The sequence below is a fragment of the Mesoplodon mirus genome (genome assembly GCF_964341445.2).
Source record: "Mesoplodon mirus genome assembly, chromosome: 11".
Lineage (NCBI taxonomy): Eukaryota > Metazoa > Chordata > Mammalia > Artiodactyla > Ziphiidae > Mesoplodon > Mesoplodon mirus.
The window spans coordinates 58,387,206-58,406,547 of record NC_138987.1 but is presented as its reverse complement, the minus strand read 5'-3'; the positions used below and the strand labels follow the sequence as shown (position 1 = coordinate 58,406,547).

At 53.1% G+C, this 19,342-nt stretch overlaps 1 protein-coding gene across 1 annotated transcript; it reads left to right on the top strand.

Moving 5' to 3' along the window:
- Nucleotides 1–5,894: 5,894 nt before the first annotated feature.
- On the top strand, nt 5,895–13,777 carry KRT78 (keratin 78; the record flags this gene model as incomplete). The annotated part of the gene is made up of 9 exons (XM_082636790.1): nt 5,895–6,260; nt 6,622–6,836; nt 7,860–7,920; nt 8,389–8,484; nt 9,318–9,482; nt 9,842–9,967; nt 12,530–12,750; nt 13,403–13,437; nt 13,518–13,777. The coding sequence occupies 9 exons, from the start codon at nt 5,895–5,897 to the stop codon at nt 13,775–13,777; spliced, it is 1,545 nt and encodes a 514-aa protein (XP_082492916.1).
- Nucleotides 13,778–19,342: the final 5,565 nt, after the last annotated feature.

The following is a 19,342-nucleotide window of genomic DNA, read 5'->3' as shown; positions in this document are numbered from 1 at the left end:
ATTTCTCAGCTGCAAAAGCAGAGCTGAGGGAAGGTTCCTTTGTGCCTAGATTGGGGAAGTCATGGGGTGTCCATGGTGGGGGAGGGGAGGCTGACCAAAGGCAGGCACGAGACACTTGAGCCTTTTCTGTCCAGTTCCCCTCAGACAGGACAGGACACTAACCAACCCCTTCGTTACCCTGCGAAAGCTAGGAAGACCCGAATGGGTGTGGGTAGCCCTGCCTCATCTTGCCCCAGGAGATGACTTCTGTTCTTCTGGGATGTGCCCAGAATAAGCACTCCTGCTGCTGCTGCTTCAAGAAGATGGCCAGAACCACAAGACCTGTACATGCATCTACAGTGGAGACTCCAACACTTTATTGCACTTACTGGTTTTCAAATAGATTCCCCACTTCTCTCCCACTCCCCTTCCAGACTGCAAACATCTTGAAGGCAGGGACTTTCATTAAATTTTGTTTAACCTGGGCTGGCATGGTGTCTGGCACCTGGTAGTGCTTAATTAATGTTGATCATGGACGAATGTTGAGGAATGAGTGCACTTTTGGATCTGCTGTGTGACCTCGGGCAAGTCATTCTACCTCTCTGGTCTTCAGTTGGTTAAGGTGTCCTTCAATACTGACATTCCCAGGTCTCTGAGAGGAGCACAGTGAGGTAGTTAAGTGCAAAGACTCTGGAGTCCAACTATCTCTGTTCAAATCCTGGCTCTGCCACTTACTAGCTGTGTGGCCTTGGGAAAATTATTTGTTCCCTCTGTAAGGTGGTGATAATCATAGTACCAGCTTCATAGGGTTCTTAGGATCAAATGCTTACCATATGTAAAGTTCTTAGATAATAGTACAGGTGGGTAGATTCCGAAACAGCTGAGCATAGCATCCAAGGTACGTACACTGGGAGGATGTAAAACTGCAGAGGAAGGGTTTCTAGTGGCATGCCACAAGGCTTTGTCCTTGTTTTCCTCCAAGGACAAGAGGAGGGTCCAGGTAAAAAGAGGAATCCCTCAATATTACACCAACATGCCCACTTGTAACCCAGTGCACTCTTTCTCAGATCTTTTCCCCCATTCTGTGTTCATATGTGTATTCTCCATGGGACTATATATTCTTTCAGGATGGGGATGGTGCCTTATCCATCTTATGTCTTCTGTATCATTTAGCTCAGTGCTCAGCCCACAGCAGGAGCTCAATAACACACACACACACACACACACACACACACACACACTACCATGTTTGCTTGCTCCCAACCTTGTGGGGGAGTGAGAAGGGGAGTGATCAGTGCTTTGGAGAACAGAATTGAGATTCACAAGGATATCCAGAGGTTAAAAGATGGAAGGAAATCAACAAGATGAAATTGAATGGGGAATCATTCATTTAACAAGTATTTACTGAGCACCTACTGTTTGTCAGGCAGTGTTCTAAGTGCAGAGGTTACAGAAGTGAGCAAAGAGACCAAATCCCTACCTTCATGGAGATGATATTCTAGTGCAGGAAGATTGACAAACAAAATGAGTAAGTGAAATATATGGTATGTTAGGAAGCGCTAAGTGCTAAATGGAAAGAGATAAAGCAGGGAAGGGGGTAAGAAGTGTCAGATGAAGGATGGCCTCAGTGTTGCACGTTTGGTTTAGGACAACCAGAGAAGGTGACCTGTAGCTATACGGGGATCTGGGAAGGAGCATTCCAGGAAGAGGGAACAGCGAGTGCAAAGGCCCTGAGGCAGGAGTGTTCCTGGCATGTTCAAGAATAAATTAGGGGCTAAACTAGATTAGGCCTCTTTCATGCCCTTTACTTTTCTCTCCTTATCATAATTGCAATCAAATACTTATCTAATTACCTGTTCTGTATCTGTTTCTCTACTAGACTCTAAGCTTTCTTGGTGCAGGGGCTGGGCCTTGTTCTCTGCTAAATTCCTAACTCTCAGCATAGGCCCAGGCACATAGAAGGTGCTCAATCATATTTTGTTGAGTCAATAAATAAATGTGAATAAATGGCTATTGGGTCAAAAAATCCACTTCACAAGCAGAACAGGCTTGAGGGCAATTAGAGAGAAAGAGATTGAGGAGTTGTAGCTGTGGCCAGGGGTGAACTCAGGGTGGAGCAGTAAGAGAAGGGGCTGCTGGGGAGCTACAAGAAGCTGCATTGGCCGGGGCATTCTCGAAGGCAGGACTGGGGTGGGCAGGGATTGTAGAGCGTGAAGTGTGGTTGAGCAGTAGTCCCCAACTTTTTGGCACCAGGGACCGGTTTCATGGAACACAATTTTTCCACTGATGGGGACAGGGGATGGTTTTGGGATGATTCAAGCGCGTTACATTTATTGTGCACTTTATTTCTATTATTATTACATTGTAATATATAATGAAATAATTATACAACTCACCATAATGCAGAGTCAGTGGGAGCCCTGAGCTTGTTTTCCTGCAACTAGATGGTCCCGTCTGAGGGTGATGGGAGACAGTGACACCCAAAGTGTGTTGCTTATGTCCAGTCTACTCCGTAAGATGCAGCTTAATCGTCACTTGCCACTCACTGATAGAATTTTGATATGAGTCTGCAAGCAATTGATTTATTATGGTCTCTGTGCAGTCAAACCTCTCTGCTAATGATAATCTGTATTGGCAGCCGCTCCCCAGTGCTAGCATCACTGCCTCAGCTCCACCTCAGATCATCAGGCATTAGATTCTCCTAAGGAGCACGCAGCCTAGATCCCTCACATGCACAGTTCACAGTAGGGTTCGTGCTCCTATGAGAATCTAATGCCGCTGCTGACCTGACAGGAGGCGGAGCTCAGGCGGTAATTCGAGCAATGGGACCGACTGTAAATACAGATGAAGCTTCACTTGCTTGCCCCGCTGCTCACCTCCTACCGTGTACCTGCTGTGGACAAGTAGCGGTTCAGGACCTGGTTCCTAACAGGCCATGGACCGCTACTGGTCCGTGGTCTGGGGGTTGGGGACCCCTGTGGTTGAGGATGGTTGACCTGGAACAGGGGATTTAACCCAATAGATAAAACCCACTAGAACCTTGGCATGCTGGGTTTAACATTAAGTTCACGATTCCAGCCATTTGTACTTTTGCTGCTGCATGATTGGGATCTCTTTGTGTACCTTTGTGTGTACCACTCAGCCTCTGAGGGGCCTAGCATTCAAATCTCCAAGCCATTTCTTCATTCTCTCCATCATAGCATGATTTTTTTCAAATAGGGGAAAACATATGTTACAGCAGTGTTTGAGAACTCACGGGGATTCATGAAGGTCCCTGGGTGTAACTGTCATGGATAAGAATTCATCTCTTAAACAAGTACTTTGGATGCCTAGCGTAAGCCAGACCCTGAGCTCGATGGATGGGTGGACAAGGCAGATATTGTGGAGTCATGATCAAAGGTTTGTTTAGTGGGCTGCCCTGTGGGGCAGTGGTCTGAGCTGGGTGGGAGCCCTGGCTCCAGCCTGATCAGCTGTGTAGGTGGCCTTGAGCAAGTCACTCAAACCACAGAGTGACAGGTCAAAGTAGGCTTCGCGGTCATCTGGTGCAATCTCTTAGGTTACTCAAGGCTGCACAGTCTTTGCACCCTGCACTACACCCTATGGGTCCTCAGAGTCCTTAAGTGTAAAACAAGGGCATTGTACCAGAGGACCTTGAAGCTCTCTGGCTCTAATATTCTATAATATTACAAACATGGGGAAGTTCCAGGGAGGTACATTAGGCCCCGTTCCAAGTGTGACCTGTGCCCTTCACCCTCAGTACCAGTGGAGAGGGGTGGTAGAGTCCAGCCCACGGAAATCTTTTTTAAGAATGTTTGTGGGAGGAAGGCACCCGGCCCTCCTTGCCTCTGCAAAGTGGTCCCCACGGGGTAGGGTTTGGTCTTCAGTGGGATTCAACCCATTTCCCAGATTCTCTTTCTAGACTCTGAGGCTGCTCCACACTGCCTCCTCTCTCCTCTGTGTCCCTGAATCTCTGCTTGGATCGTTTTTCTCCTCTTCCCTTCCTCACCTGAGCCTTCAGTCCCTTGATCTCCTTTGTTTTCCCCACAGAAGGCCTGACCTCTTCTTCCTCTTGAGGTCATCTGTCATTCAGTTTCCTGCCAGATGGGGTTTCTAATCCTCTGGAGGGAGGGGAGACGAGCTCACCATTGTCTGGTCCCGGGGGTGGAACATCTATGGGATTGTTTGCATTGTTAGGACTGACTTCCTCATAACACATCTCTTGAGTGTTTATTATGCTGAGTCTCTGTTTGTCCGGGCTTTGAGTTGCATTATCAAAGGCCCAGTATCCCAGCTTCAGGGTGCATCAGGCTTTAAGAAAGCAGGGGGTGGAGGGGCTTCCCTGGTGGCGCAGTTGTTGAGAGTCCGCCTGCCGAGGCTGGGGACATGGGTTCGTGCCCCGGTCCAGGAAGATCCCACATGCCGCAGAGTGGCTAGGCCCGTGAGCCATGGCTGCTGAGCTTGCACATCTGGAGCCTGTGCTCTGCAACGGGAGAGGCCACAACAGTGAGAGGCCCGCGTACCACAAAAAAAAAAAAAAAAAGAAAGAAAGCGGGGGAGGGACAGGGAGAAATAGCCCTCCCGCCTTGTAAAGAAGACGTTTTGGAAATTTCTAAAATTCAGAGATGCCAGCCCTCCTTGCCAGCAGTGGGAGGGCAGCAGTGGAGGTGGCTGGATGCCTCCCATCACGGGTCCTCCACCGGGTGGGAGGCCTGCTGAATGATGAACCTTGGGGGTCCTCCAATTAGCAGACTCTCAGGGCAGAGACGGAATCCATCCTGCAAGGGAGCCTCAAAACTCCTGTTTTTGCTCCCAGCCCCCGGGGAAGGTATGTTTCTAAATGTACATTTTATTTCAGAGCCTGGGATCCTCTGATGTGTAACTTGACAGACACAGTGCTGGACCCATGGATGTGCCTAGTGCTGTGTGTTTGTGGAAGGGACACAGGCTGGGCTTAGAAATGCTCCATTCGCCGCCACCCCGGGTGGAGATGCCTGGTTTGAGTGGAGTGGTGCCTCATGGATGATTGCTGGGTTGGGCAAGAGGAGGGACTTGGGTACCCTGTTTTTCTGCTTCATTTCCAAATCCTGCAGTGTCTTTTATTTATTTATTTATTATTTTTGCGGTACGCGGGCCTCTCACTGTTGTGGCCTCTCCCGTTGCGGAGCACAGGCTCCGGACGCGCAGGCTCAGCGAACCATGGCTCACGGACCCAGCCGCTCCGTGGCATGTGGGATCTTCCCGGACCGGGGCACGAACCCGTGTCCCCTGCATCGGCAGGCCGACTCTCAACCACTGCGCCACCAGGGAAGCCCTGCAGTGTCTTTTAGCTAACGATGACAATAACACGTCTATTAACCTCCTGGCTTCTCCTGTGCTGCAAAATGCCTTCCTCCTCCTACTCTTGAATGTAGACCCTCCCTCGAGAAGCTGCACTCCTCTGTTTAGCATCTGCAGGGCACTCAAGGGCTCCATCTGAACCCCCTCCATCTTCTTTTCCCTTTGAATGTGCCTCCCTTCTTCCCCATCTCCTCCTCCAGGAAGCCTTCCTTGAATGACCCTCAGGAAGTTTGCTCAGGGTCATCTCTCTCCATCCCCCAGCACTGAAGTCCAGGTCTCTGGCTACTTCCTGGTCTTCAGAATGTGCCCATCCCTCCTATAGCCTGGGAGCTCTGAGGTCAGGCTCTGAGTCTCTTCCTTGGGCTCTGCACTTGCCAGGCACCTATTCCCCAGGTGTGTCAGAAGAGGCCAGCTGGAGTCAGTGACAGACACACTCAGGCCAAGAGCATCTTGCTCTCCAAGGCCCAGCCCAGGCACGGGAGGAGATAAAAGTCTTGTGCCGTGCCGGGGCCTCAGGGCAGGACCACACACACCTTGATGATCCTCTGTCTGTAGCTGTGAGGCCTTCAGTCTCTGCCATGTCTCTCTCTCCCTGCCGGGCCCAGAGGGGCTTCACTGCTTGCTCAGCCTGTTCTGCTCTCTTGGGGGGCCGAGGCAGGGTCAACTTCACCAGCAGGAGCCTCAGTTCCTTTTGGGGGTGCCAAGGAGGCTCTCGTGGGAGGGCCTGGGGTTCAAGGGGAAGGCTAGTGGTGCGGTATGGGGAGGGGATCGGTGGGCCTGGGCTTTCCCCGTGCCCTCCGGGAGGCATCCAGGAAGTGACCATCAACCAGAATCTGCTGACCCCACTGAAGATTGAGATCGACCCCCAGTTCCAGGTGGTTCAGACTCAGGAGACCCAACAGATCAGAACCCTCAACAACCAGTTTGCTTCTTTCATTGACAAGGTGAGGGTGAGTTCAGCTAAGCCCCTGTCTCTGTGCCTCCCTCGAGGAACTGTTCTCGATGGACTTGGGAATGGGGAAGTCTGGTCTCCTACTAGTTTTCCAATCACTTCTGCAGCAAGGAAGTCCCTCCTGTGGTCTAACTGGAGTCTCTCTGGTTATGCTGAGGCTCTGTTTCATTAGTGTTTTGAAATTCCCTTTATAAAAATGTCATTATAATTCATTTAGTGTGTTGGAAAAATATTTATCAAAGGCCTAAAAAGCTCCGGGCTGGCTAGAGGGTTGCTCAGGCTTTATTTCCCAGAGGCTGGGCCCGGGGAGTCTGGCAGGGGCTTGACTCAGTGACCCGCTGTTTGTGCTATAGGTGAGGTTCCTGGAGCAGCAGAACAAGGTCCTGGAGACCAAGTGGGACTTGCTGCAGCAGCAGGAGTTGAGTGACAGTCCCCAGGCCCTGCAGTCTTTCTTCGAGGCCTATCTGGTCCAGCTCAGGAAGCAGCTGGAGCAGCTGCAGAGAGAACGAGGGTCTCTGGACGCTGAGCTGAAGTCCTGCCAGAACCAGCAGGAGGAGTATAAAGCCAAGTAGGCAAAATGCAACATCCCCATGGGCCCTGGATGGGGGCTGAGAGGGCTTGAATCAGGCTGTCAGCCAGAGGGTATCCCACTGCTGAGCTCCCAGGGTCACATGACCGGCCTCCCCTCTAGCTCCTCCGCATCCCCATTCCCTCTGATTCTCAGGGGGCCCCACCTGCTGCAAGTAAGTGGTCCCACAGCCCCTGATACCCAGGACTGGAGAGCCTCGATTCTAGCCGGCCCCAGTTACGAGGGCCACGTTTCTGGTCCTATGTGGGTTTTTTTCTTGAGAAATTCCTGTTGAGCAGGCTGTGGGTTAAAGTGACTCAGACATTCTCTGGTCTCAGAGGTGGAAGAGAATTCATTAGTGGGACCACCCCTAGGCCTGTGGCATGATTCACAGGTAGGCTGTGGTTCTGGGTTCCCCACCAGGTCACCTGGTGGCATGGAGAGAGCCCTGGACCAACAGGAGGCTTGGGTTTGGTGACTGTGAACAAGGAATAGCTGTGTGGCCTTGGGCAAGGCATCTTACCTTTCCCAGCCTCAGTTTCCATATCTGTAGACTGGGAAAATGCCACTTGCCTTTCTTACCTTCCAGAACCATTGGGAGGATTGCTCCAGGACCCCAGTGGAAGGTCCTGGAAAGATTGGGGCCAGGAGCCCGTGTTTTAGATCTGCTTAGGCCACCTAATTATCTAGAACTTGGGCACATCTTGTAATCTCTCTGATAAAATCCAAAATGCCTGCTTCAGATGATGATTGTGAGTGGTAAGTGAGAAGAGTGTTTGAATGTGCCTTATAAACATGAAACAAAGTCGCCTGATGTCACAAGTGGACCTGGGCTGAAAGAGTGAAGAGGGACATAAGACATGACAAAACTTCCTGATGGAAGAGTAGAGAAGCAGGCTGGTGGTGTGTCCTGCTTTGGAGCATCTAAAGGAGAGTGGCCTTTTCAGGGAGGTTGTACTTGGAGAGGGGCCTGGGCTCTGATGCCGGCACTCCAGGCAGTGTCTTTCTGTACTTACTTGGCAGGTATGAATGGGAGGCCCACAAGTGCGCCACACTGGAGAAAGACTTCATGGTCCTCAAAAAGGTGAGGGTGGGGTCAGCTGCTCTACCTGAACCCCGAGCATCCACCGTGCACAGAGCCCAGTCCTGGGCTGGGAGGGCAGCAGGTGGGAGATCCTCATGCACGACATGCTGTCTCACTGCCTATAGGGACCCTCTGAGGAAATGGGATGTCTACGTAGACACAGGGGAACCCCAGGACAAGATCCAACTGAGGGACTATGTGATGAGCTCTGGTGTCACTGGAGAGCGTGGGGAGGGAGTGGAAGAAACAGAACTGGCTGGGATGAATCAGGGAAGGCTTCCTGAAGGTGGTATGGGTCAGTGTCAGGCAAAAGCGAGAGCAGGGCAGGGCGGGGCTGGAGGAGGAAGGAATGGGAGCTGGAGATGGCCATGGGGTAGGTGTTGGGCAGTGTGTGAACAGAACTCCTGGGTCAGAGTGGGATCCCCAAAGAGGGCGTGGGGTATATGGCTTTTATCTTCCTGTCCCCAGGATGTGGACGGAGTTCTCTCGAGCAAGATGGAGTTGGAAGGCAAGGTGGAGGCTCTGAAAGAGTACATCTGCTTCTTGAGGCGTCTGTATGAAGAAGTGCGGATCACTAAGGGCAGAAGTGATGGTCTGCCAGGGGCAGGTGGGCGGGAGGGAAGGGGACAGGGTGGGCAGGCTCCTGTGGCGATAGTGGGAGTGGCTGGGAGGTGAAGCCTGGTTAGAGTGAATTAGATGCCGGTCATTCAGTCCTTTGATAAACAGTTACTGAGAATTTACCATGTGAATTGCTAGGTATTGGGGATACACCAGTGAACAACCAGACAAAAATCACGAAGCTTGCTTTCTATTGGGAGACAGACAATAAACACTAGACTTAGTAAATAAATAAATTACCAAGTATGTTAGAATGTGATAAACACTATGGAAATAAGGAAAATTAGAACAGGGAAAGGAGGATTGGGAATGTGGCAGGTGGGTAGGGCAGGTGGCAATTTCAAATAGGGTGGTTGGCATGGCCTTATTTAGAAGACAAAATCTGAGCCAAGATCGGAAGGAAGTGAGGAAGACAGACACACAGTGGGGAATCTGGGATTCCAGGCAGAGGGTGCTGGTGTCTTTGAGGAAATGCAAGGAGGCCGCTGTGACTGGAGCAATGGGAACGAGAGAGAGGATGTGATAGGAGGTCAAGGGAGTGATGGGGACCAGGTGATTTCAGACCCTGCTGGACACGTTCCTTTAATGTCCACGAGTCGCTGGACAGCCCTCAATTCCAGATAAGTACACAGCCCCGCAGAGGGCAGGGTGTGCTCATTGCCACCCGGCACGAAGGAGGGCTGCCTCTGAAGGAAGAGGGCACTCTGCCCACCTGCCCGGGGCTCCAAGGGGAAAGGGAGCCATGGGGCCAATGGATACTGAGTCAGTCTTCCCCACAGGAGCTGGGCCAGCTGCAGACCCAGGCCAGCGACATGTCTGTGGTGTTGTCCATGGAAAACAACTGCCGCCTGGACTTCAGAGACCTCATCGCTGAGGTCCGTGCCCGGTACGAGGAAATCACCGGGACCAGCAAAGCCGAGGCCGAGATGCTGTACCAGACCAAGGTGCCAGGGCCGGGGGACAAGCACCATGCTGGAAAAGGCTGGGTCTCCCTGCCTGCCCCCCCAGGGTGGTCATCCACCTTGGTCCCGTTGGGCAGTTCTGATAACCTCTCTGAAGCACCAGGGCTGGGTGGGCACCATGTTTCCCCTCTCCAGGAGGGAGGCAATGCAGGGAAAGTGTGGGAGATGAACCCAGACTTCCGCAACCACATCCCACCGTGTCCTGGTTTTCCAAGCGTTTTAACCCGCATCCCAAATGAGGATGTGAGGAGGCAGAGAACTGGGGCCATGGTGTTCCTCATGGTCTTGGGGTCAAAGGTGAGGATCCTCTCCACTGACGGTGTCACCCCATCCCCCATCAGTACCGGGAGCTTCAGGTATCTGCCCAGCTTCATGGGGACCAAATGAAGGGGACCAAAGTCCAGATCACTCAGCTGCAGCAGGCAATTCAGAAGCTGCAGAGTCAGACTGAGAACCTCAAAAAGCAGGTGAGGGTACCAGAGCCCCCAAGCCCTCTGTCTTACCACCTTTGTGCCAGGGTCACTGCTGGGTTTGTGTGAAACTTTGACAACTGGCTGGGGGTTTGGCTAATTTGGGATGGAGAGAACTTCAAGCCCCATTTCAGAGGCGTTCAGCTCTCCTCCTGGGAATTCTAGCTGCATGGGCTCTGCACTGCCAACCCTGGCCCCAGCCCTCACGCTGCATTCTGTGTCTACATGCACATCTTGCTTTCAGATCCTTGGGGAGAGGGTTAATTTATCTCTTTTCTTATCTCTTTTGATGCTTACTTGTCAAGCCCAGTAAGGACTCTAAGGCCACATGCTGAACTTCCTGGTCCCGTGTTAGGGAGGGAGAGAACCAGGATCTCAGGGAGTGGGGGACATGGGCAGGACGGTGGGGTGCCGAGGCCCCCCTTAGGGTCAGGTGATGCTGTGGGTGTGAGGAGCTGGGAGAGGTGGAGGGAGAGGGTGGCAAGGGCAGGGAGGTGGTTTCCTGCTTCTCCTGGAGACCTTACTTCTAGATGTGAGGATTACAGATTCTTAAGTTTTCAAGTGTGTTTGCCCTCACTTTCCCCAAACCCAAAGCATCGTTCTTTTGGGATCAACAGAGGGTTGAGAGCTGAGACCGCAGAGTCTGGCGGTTTCCTCAAGCACTTCAGCCTGACTCCCAAGCCATGGGTGGCCTGTCCACATGCAAGCAGGGTCTGTGCTTCTTGGAGCACAGACCATTCAAAGGCCAGACCCAGTCTCCAGCCATCCTGACCTGCTCTCCTTCGGAGTGTGAGGAAGGACCTGAGATGAGGGTGACCAGGTCCTATTACTCAATTTGCTGCCACGGTGTTTTGCCCATAAATTTGGACTTTTTGCTCTGGAAGCTTTGGGGTTCTCTGGGGTGTCTGATAAGATGCAGATTCCTGGGCTTCCCACCAGAGAGAGGGAATCTGAGTCTCTAAAGGTGGAGCCAAGAGGGCTTCCCTGGTGGCGCAGTGGTTGAGAATCCACCTGCCGATGCAGGGGACACGGGTTCGTGCCCCGGTCCAGGAAGATCCCACATGCCGTGGAGCAGCTGGGCCCGTGAGCCATGGTTGACGGGCCTGCGCGTCCGGAGCCTGTGCTCTGCAACGGGAGAGGCCACAACAGTGAGAGGCTCGCGTACCGCAAAAAAAAAAAAAAAAAAAAAAGGTGGAGCCAAGAAACCTGCTTTCTCAACTAAGTTCATCCAGGTGACAATGAAGTGCGTGGAGTCTCAGAGACCAGTGGCCAGCACTTAGGAGAGTCACTATGTCCCCATGTCTGGGAAACACAGTCCCCCCTGCATAGCAAGGTGCCTTTCCTGGGAGAATCCTTCTTGGGGTCACAGCCCCCTCTCACTCCTCCTTTTCATGCACAAGCCTGATGAACCGAGGTCACAGTAAGAGCAGTGGACTGGACCTCAGCTGTTCTGGGTTAGGGTCTCAGCTCCGCCACTCACCTCCTTTCCAAGCCTCAGTTTCTTCACCTGTAGAATGGAGACTATGTTCCTCATCCATGGGGTGCTTTGTGGTAAGTGAAAGAGAGCCTTTAGGGAATGCCTTCTTTCTTGAACCGAACGTGAGGGAAAATCAACTAGATGGCTGATTGGACAGGGATGCTGTCCTTCCTCTAGTTTTCTGTCGGATTGGAGAGGTGAGCACAGAGTATGTTTTTCAGACCCCAAACTGAGGCCCATGAGACTCTGACAACATCGGGATAAAGTATCTGAAATGGGGCTGTTCCAGAAGCCTCAAGGACATGTGGCCCTCAAGATGAGACTTGTAAATAATGACCCGTACAGGACAGAAAGAGCTTTAAGTACCCTAGGAGGGAGAAAGTACTGCAGGGAAGGTGCTGAGGGTCGACAGGGTGGGGAGAAATAGGGGAAGATCATGGGAGAAAGTGGAGAAGGAGCTGCATTCATTTCCTGTGGCTGCCATACAAAGTATCACAGACTTGGCGGCTTGAGAGAGGAGAAATCTACTCTGTCAGTTCTGGGGGTACGAAGTCTGAACTCAGGTGTGGGCAGCCACACTCACTCTGAACTAGCTGGGGGAATCCTTCCTCACCTCTTCCTGGCCTCTGGTGGCTCCGGAAGTTCCTTGGCATTCCTCGTCTGGTGGTGCATCACTCCCATTTCTGCCTCCATCTTCACACGGCGTCATCTCAGTCTCTGTCTCATCTTTTTCTTGGACACCAGTCACTGGATATAGGGATCACCCTAAATACAGTGTGATAGCATCTTGAGATCCTTAACTAATTACATCTGCAAATACCCTATCTCCAAATAAGATTATTTTCTGAAGTTCCTGATGGACCTGACGTTTTTGAGATGCTACTTAACCCACTGTGGGAGTTAAAGAAGCAGAAGAGGCAATACTCTCTTTTAGAATGAGAAGAGCTGGCCATGGTCAGGAATAACTTTGAGCTCTTGAGATTATGGTCCATCTCATCCTTTAAGTTATATCCACAGTAGGTGCTTTGGGAGTCTGTGTCAGGCTTACAGCCACTTCCTCCCTTATTTCTACCCCTCTCTAGAATGCCAACCTGCAGGCTGCCGTCACCCATGCCGAGCAGCGTGGGGAGCTGGCCCTCAAGGATGCTCAGACCAAGCTGGCCGAGCTGGAGGCCGCTCTGAGAACCGCCAAGCAGGACATGGCGCGGCTGTTGCGCGAGTACCAGGAGCTGATGAGCTCGAAGCTCTCCTTGGATGTGGAGATCGCCACCTACCACAGGCTGCTGGAGGGCGAGGAGAGCAGGTGGGGCTGGTCAGAGGGCCCTGAGGATGTGTGACGGAAGTGGGGGTGGGGAGATGCAAGCCACCACAGAGTGCTGAGAGATTTCTTTCTTTCTTTCTTTTTTTAAAAAATAAATAAATTTATTTATTTATTTTTGGCTGCGTTGGGTCTCCGTTGCTGCATGCGGGCTTTCTCTAGTTGTGGCGAGCAGGGACTACTCTTCGTTGTGGTGCACGGTTTTCTCATTGCGGTGGCTTCTCTCGTTGCGGAGCACGGGCTCCAGGCGCGCGGGCTTCAGTAGTTGTGGCACGTGGGCTCAGTAGTTGTGGCTCGCGGGCTGTAGAGCTCAGGCTCAGTAGTTGTGGCGCACGGGCTCAGTTGCTCTGTGGCATGTGGGATCTTCCCGGACCAGGGCTCGAAACTGTGTCCCCTGCATTGGCAAGCAGATTCTCAACCACTGTGCCACCGGGGAAGTCCCTAGGATGCTGAGAGGTTTCTTGACACTGTGAGCCACCGAGGGCCACCCATTCTGATGGGAGGGATTTAAAATTGGGGACTGGGGATTTTATCTGCTCAGAGGGTGGTGAGCTGCTCTAAGAGGCTTAAAAGCACCTGGGAACATATTCTCTGCAGCCCTTCTTAGCATTTCTTCCTCTTGTCCTTTTTCCCCCAGGATGTCTGGGGAGTGCGCCAGTCAGGTCACTATCTGTGAGTATCAGGGGACTTTGGGAGAGGGGCCCCATGGGGAATCGAGGACTGTGCTGTGACTCTGGTGCCTTTCTTGGCAGCCGTTGGGGAAGGCAGCACCATCGTGTCTGGAGGAGCAGATGGTGGCCTGGTGGGCACTTGTGGACTCGGAGGCGGGAATGGCAGCTTTGGGTCCAGTTGCTCCAGCATCGTGACCGGTGATTCCAACGTCATCCTGGGCTCTGGGCAGGGCCCCATTTTGGGCTCTTGCTCTGTGTCTGGTTCTGGCTCCAGCTCCACCCGCCACACCATCCTGAAGAAGACGGTCGAGTCAAGTATGAAGACGTCCATCACATACTGAGTGACCTGGAGGCCATTTGCTCCTCCCGCCCTCCCGCCTTCCTGAGCCCTCTCAGCTCTTCTCCCACTCTTATCACTCCCATCCCTGCATGGCCAGCTCTGTGTCCACTGCCCACAGCCCGAGCCAGCCCACAGGGGACTCTGCAGAAGTCAGTCGGGTCCTGCCTGCTGTTCTGAATGCTTGCGCAGTCTGGCCTTGTTCCATGTACTGATTTGCATCTCATTTGACTGCTGCCCACACTAACCAAGGAGCACAGCACCAAGCCTCCAGCCAGCCAGGCTTGTCCTCTCCTCTCTCCAGAGCCTTCGACCGAGCTAGGAAAACTCCTGTTTGGGCTTGGCTGGACTGCATCCGCATCCCAAGGGAGAGGCCTGAGGCCCACTGACCAGAGCCTGACGGCTGGAACCAAGGGACACCATCCTTGCCCTCTTCAGCAGCCTCTGAGCCTCCATTTCCGTATTTCTGTCCATTTATTTCCTGTGAAATAAAGCAGCACCCAGTTCTCCTGGTAGTGGGTCTTCCTTTCTCTCTCCCTCCCCCTCCCCCACTCCCTCCCTCCCATAAATTTTATTGAGTGCCAGGACTAGGGCTACTCTGGCAAACAAGATCAGACCCATTGTGTCCTCCTAATGTGTCTTTCTCACCCCTTCTGTTTCTGGTGTCTCCTGCATAACCCCTCCCATTCATGAGAGCCAGACCTTCCTTCTTGGAGCTCTTGGTTTTCAGGGCCAGAGGCTGGCCTTCGACAGCTAATTCAGATAACCTGGGTTTGGAGATGGGGATTTGTGCTGAGGTCCTCTGTTTTCTGTCACTTCTTCCAGTCCCCTCCCAGTGATGTGCTGGCTCCAGCTCTACCCAGGGTGGCAAACCTGGGTCTTGTCACCTCACCCCCATCTCTCACCTCTGAGCTTTAACCTGGCCCTTCTCCTGGGCAGGTTAATAATTCAGCAGTGGTGCTAAGCCATAGCCTAAAATATGTGTTGAAAGGGCATTAAGAGGACATGCTGCAGGACAGAGATGAAGGTTCCTTTTGGCAATGTGCAGCTTCTCTGCCACTCCTTCCAGCAATTCAGCTCTGCCCCAGGATTGCACAGCTCACCCAGCAAAACAAAAGCTATGCAGCTACCCAGCTCACTCTCCTCAGGAGGCAATTTATGGAATATCTATGGTTGTTTGGGTAGGTCCTGTGGACATCTCACTCCTCACCCCAATCAGCTCATCAAGGGATTCTTTCCAACCCTCCACTATGCTCCCTGGGATGCCCTCCATCTCCTCCATCCCCACTGATGTTTTAGTATCTCTTGTATCTTGCTCCCTGCTTAACTGCATACAATGGGCTCTACTCCTGACCCAGTACAGCCCCATTCATCCCTGCTCCTCCTTCTTTCCAAGTCTGCACCAGTTTTCCTCCCACCTGAAAACCTTCCCCAATTCTCCATGTCAGAACGCACGAGACCCTTCTTGTCCCTGGCACAGCCTGGCTGCACCCGTTGCTGTTCTTGGCTCTGTTTCTGTCCGGTTCTGGTCTGGAACACAGGTTTCCTATTAGCCTGGGACCTCTGGGCAGGCTCTTCTCCTGCACCCTGGATGAGGATCAGCAGCTCAGCTTGTGCCTGGGGGCTTAATGGGTACTTGGGACTGGAACTATGCCCCATCCCTCCTGCCCCTATCTCATTGGCGCTCATCCTATCTCTGGGCCTGTCTGAACATGACCCTGGAAACATCTCCTCCTTCCCTCTTCTGCAGAAAGCTCTGCAGGAAGCCAGGAGTGTGCGCATCAGGGCCAGGTGCTAAGAGAGCTGGAGGGTCACCTTCTCATCCTCCAGCAGCCCATCAGCTCCTGCACTGCTCCTTCCCTCTTCCCTGTCTCCACCTGATTAACACCCAACTCCATGGCGTGAGCTGCAGGAGGTCACGCCATTGCCCTCTGCTTTATGGGGAGGCCAGCCCTTTTCTCAGACCCACAGTTCTCTCCATCAAAAGTATCTAAGAAGGAGCTTTTCAGCCTTTGCCTTCTATGAGGGAGACATGAGTGGATAAGCATATGGCCCTGGAGCTAGAATTCCTGGCCTTGAATCCTGGCTCTGTTATTTACTGGTGGTGTGACTTTGACCAAGTACTTGACCTCTTTGTGCTGCAGTTTCTTCACCTGTGAAAAGACATTAGTAATAATAATACCTACCTCACTGGGCTGTGTGGGGATGGGACCATTCAGGGTCCCAGAAGGAAACCAATTTACCCAAGATAGTTCAACTAAATGGACTTTAATGAAAGGATTCCTTACAGAGGTGTGGATGTGGCTAAGGGCACAAACACGGGATGGAGAGGCCAGAGGCAGGCAGTTGTGGGAAGCCACTGCCACCCCCCATCCCCCCACTCCCCCTGAGCAGTGGTGGTCAACCTTTGGTTTGTCCAGAGCCCAGGGGTTTTCCGGGGTGTGGGACTTTCAGTGCTAAAGCAGGACAGTCCCAGGAAAATCAGGATGAAATGGTGGCTCTGAGTAGAGCTAAAGAAACAAGAGGAAGAATGGATGACTGACTGGGTGATAGAGGTGCGAGGATGGGAAGAAGCTGTAATCACAGAGGAAGGCAGCCACCTCTGGAGCAGGGAGGGGGCCAGGAGGAAATAGCCACCTCTCTCTCAGGTCTCCTGCTAGTGTCCCCTCCTCGGCCAACCCCCTCCTCCAGAAGCCAGAGAGGCAGGGAGCAGCCTGCAGGGGTCAAGGAGGTCAGGGAATGGATCTGGGGCAGAAAGGATGCAAATGGAGCATCCCCAGTGTAGGGATTGGATGCATTATTGCATGGAAAGTAAGTGCTCAATAAATGCCGACTAGATGAGAAAGCCCTGCCCTGGATGGGGCTCCTCAAGGGCAGTGGCTGTTTTCTTCACCTCTGCATCTTTCCTATTGCTCAGCCTGACTCACGTTGGGTGCCTGGTTGATGCCATAGGCTGTCTCCCCTCATCCTGTCCATAGCAGCAGCAGCGCTCTGTCCCCTCTGTCCTTGTGTCTTGTGCAGGGAGAGCCCCTGGACAGGGGAAGCTCTCAGAGATGGAAGCCCTTGGTCCAAGCAGCAGAGGTGGGGAGGGAACCACGCCTCCTACACTAAGAAGGTCTGAGTTTGGGTGTCCTGTAAAAAGATGAGTGGAGAGTTGGACTGGAGGAGGCACAGTGGCTCCATGCTGTCTGGGCTGGGACTGGTGAGACTGTCTCCAAGCCATAACGGTTAGAGTGGGCCCTGGGCTGCCTGAGTGGCTGTTACCAGCTCCCGGCACAAAGCCTGGCACAGAGCACCAGGTAAATACTGGAGGATGTCAGTCTCTGGGGAGAGGGGGAGTGTGTGTTTGCAGCTGACTCTACTGCCACCATCCTGGCTGCGCCTGACCCAGATGGCTGACATCACTCCCTTCCCCAGTCGCCACTGTCTGCCCCTCCCATGCTCCGTGGGGAGGGATAAGGGAGCTGAGAAGGTGATTACAGCCTCAGGGACACGAGACAAAGGTTAGTGGAAGTGATGGCTCAGTTCTGGGATGGTGGGTCAGCAATTTTTTTTTCTGCTCTTCTGCCTAATTTATTCTGCTATTGATTCCTTCTAGTATATTTTTCACTTCAGTTATTTTATTGTTCAGCTCTGTTTGTTTGTTCTTTAAACCTTCTAGCTCTTTGTTAAGTATTTCTTGTATCTTCTCTATCTGTGCCTCCATTATTTTTCTGAGATCTTGTATCATCTTTACTATCATTACTCTGAATTTTTTTCAGGTAGCGTGCCTATCTCCATTTCACTTAGTCGTTCTTCTGGGGTTTTATCTTGTTCCTTCGTCTGGAACATATTCCTCTGCCATCTCACTTTGTCTGACTTTCTGTGTTTGTGGTCCCATGGACTGCAGGATTGTAGTTCCCCTTGCTTCTGGGGTCTGCCCCCTGGTGGGTGAGGCCGATCTAAGAGGCTTGTGCGGGCTAACTAGTGGGAGGGACTGATGCCTGCCCACTGGTGGGTGGAGCTGGGTCTTGTCCATCTGGTGGGCAGGGCCATGTCAAAGGGTGTGTTTAGAGGTGGGGGCCAGTGATTTTTGAAAGGACTTCCCTGGCAGGCCTTGCTTATAAGCAGAGGTGAAGGGGCCCAGAGGGGATGAATGTTGCCCGAGGACATACACCTCAGTGGGGATTCATCTCCCAGCCCAGCTCCCCCAAGTGCCTGGTGTTCTAACTCCAAGCAGGGAGAAAAATCCTTCTTGGGCATGAAGGGACTAGTTCTGTGAGCGCCTTCACCCCCATCCTCCATGGGAGGCTGGGTTCAACTCCTTCAGGCAACTGGGAGCCACTTATATCCTCCCAGAGGCCCTAGAAAGGATCTCACAGCCTCCTGGAGCAGCCCGTTCTCTGCCTGCCTTCCTCGGGCAGTGGGGGTGGTCCCATGTCCTCCTTCGGGATCCTGGGGACACAGTCGCTGAGAGTCCCAGCTCTAGCCCTGGCAGCTGCGTGAGGACCACAGCAAGTGCTGTCTCTGCTCCTTCCTCAGGCAACTCTCTCTCCCCTTGGTGCCACTTCCTTGCTGAAAGCTAAGGTGGGTGAGGAGGAATAATCTCGAACTCAGGTCCTCAACGCTCACTCGTCCTAACACTTGACTAACACTGATGTCTCCCATTTCTCCCTTGGGGATATGTTTGGTCCCAGCAGCTTGAGGTGGGTGGGCGTGGAGGAGACTCTGCGATGTGATTTGAGGAACCCCCTGGCCTTTCTGGATTGAGCACTGGGGCTCTGCGGGCTGGGAAGACTGGGGTGTCCGTAGGCCTCTCGGGGCTTTTGGACACTTACGTCTTCTTTTTTCTTTTTTTCTGCTGCACTGCGTGGCATGAGGGATCTTAGTTCCCGGGAGCCTGGGCAGGGACCCTCTTCTGTCTTTGTATCCCCTTTGCCCAGCACAGGATCTCCACCGAGCAGTCTGCCAGCGTATGACAAAAGATCAGGCTGCCTGCCCCCTGCCACCCCAGGCTGTCACCTGTGCCCCTATACCCTGGACCTGCCAGGAGGCACCGAGGCCGTGGGCCGGGAGGGTGGGACTGGAACAAGCCTGGGCACCCTCTCCACAGCCCCTTGCCCAATGCCTCCACCCTCACCACCCCACAGCCTGGGCCCTGGGGCCTTGGCTTACCACAGGGGCCTGGGACCAACCCCAGAACAGAGTTTCATTGACGGCGGCCGCTAAGGCTGGGTGGGAGGAGACCAGCCAGCCACTGGGTGGTGGCGGTGGCCATGGCAGCCCCTATCATCCTGTTCCAAGTCAGGAGCGCCCCAGGGGGGAGAAGGAGGTGGCATCCTGCCCCAGACGGTCTCGGCTCAGCCCCAGCTCTGGAGCTCAGGCAATAACTGGGAGTAGCCCCTCCCTCCCGCCATGGGAGAGGAGACTCCCCTGGCCCACAAGGCCCCTCCTTTTCTCCAGGGGCGATGGGGCAGGAGTGTCTGTGGAGCCCAGGAGCTGGGAAAAGATAAAAAAGCCATCAGTGGCTCAGCAGCTCACCGTGCTCCTTCCCAGCTCTCCCGGCCTGTGCTCCAGCCCTGCTGCAGCC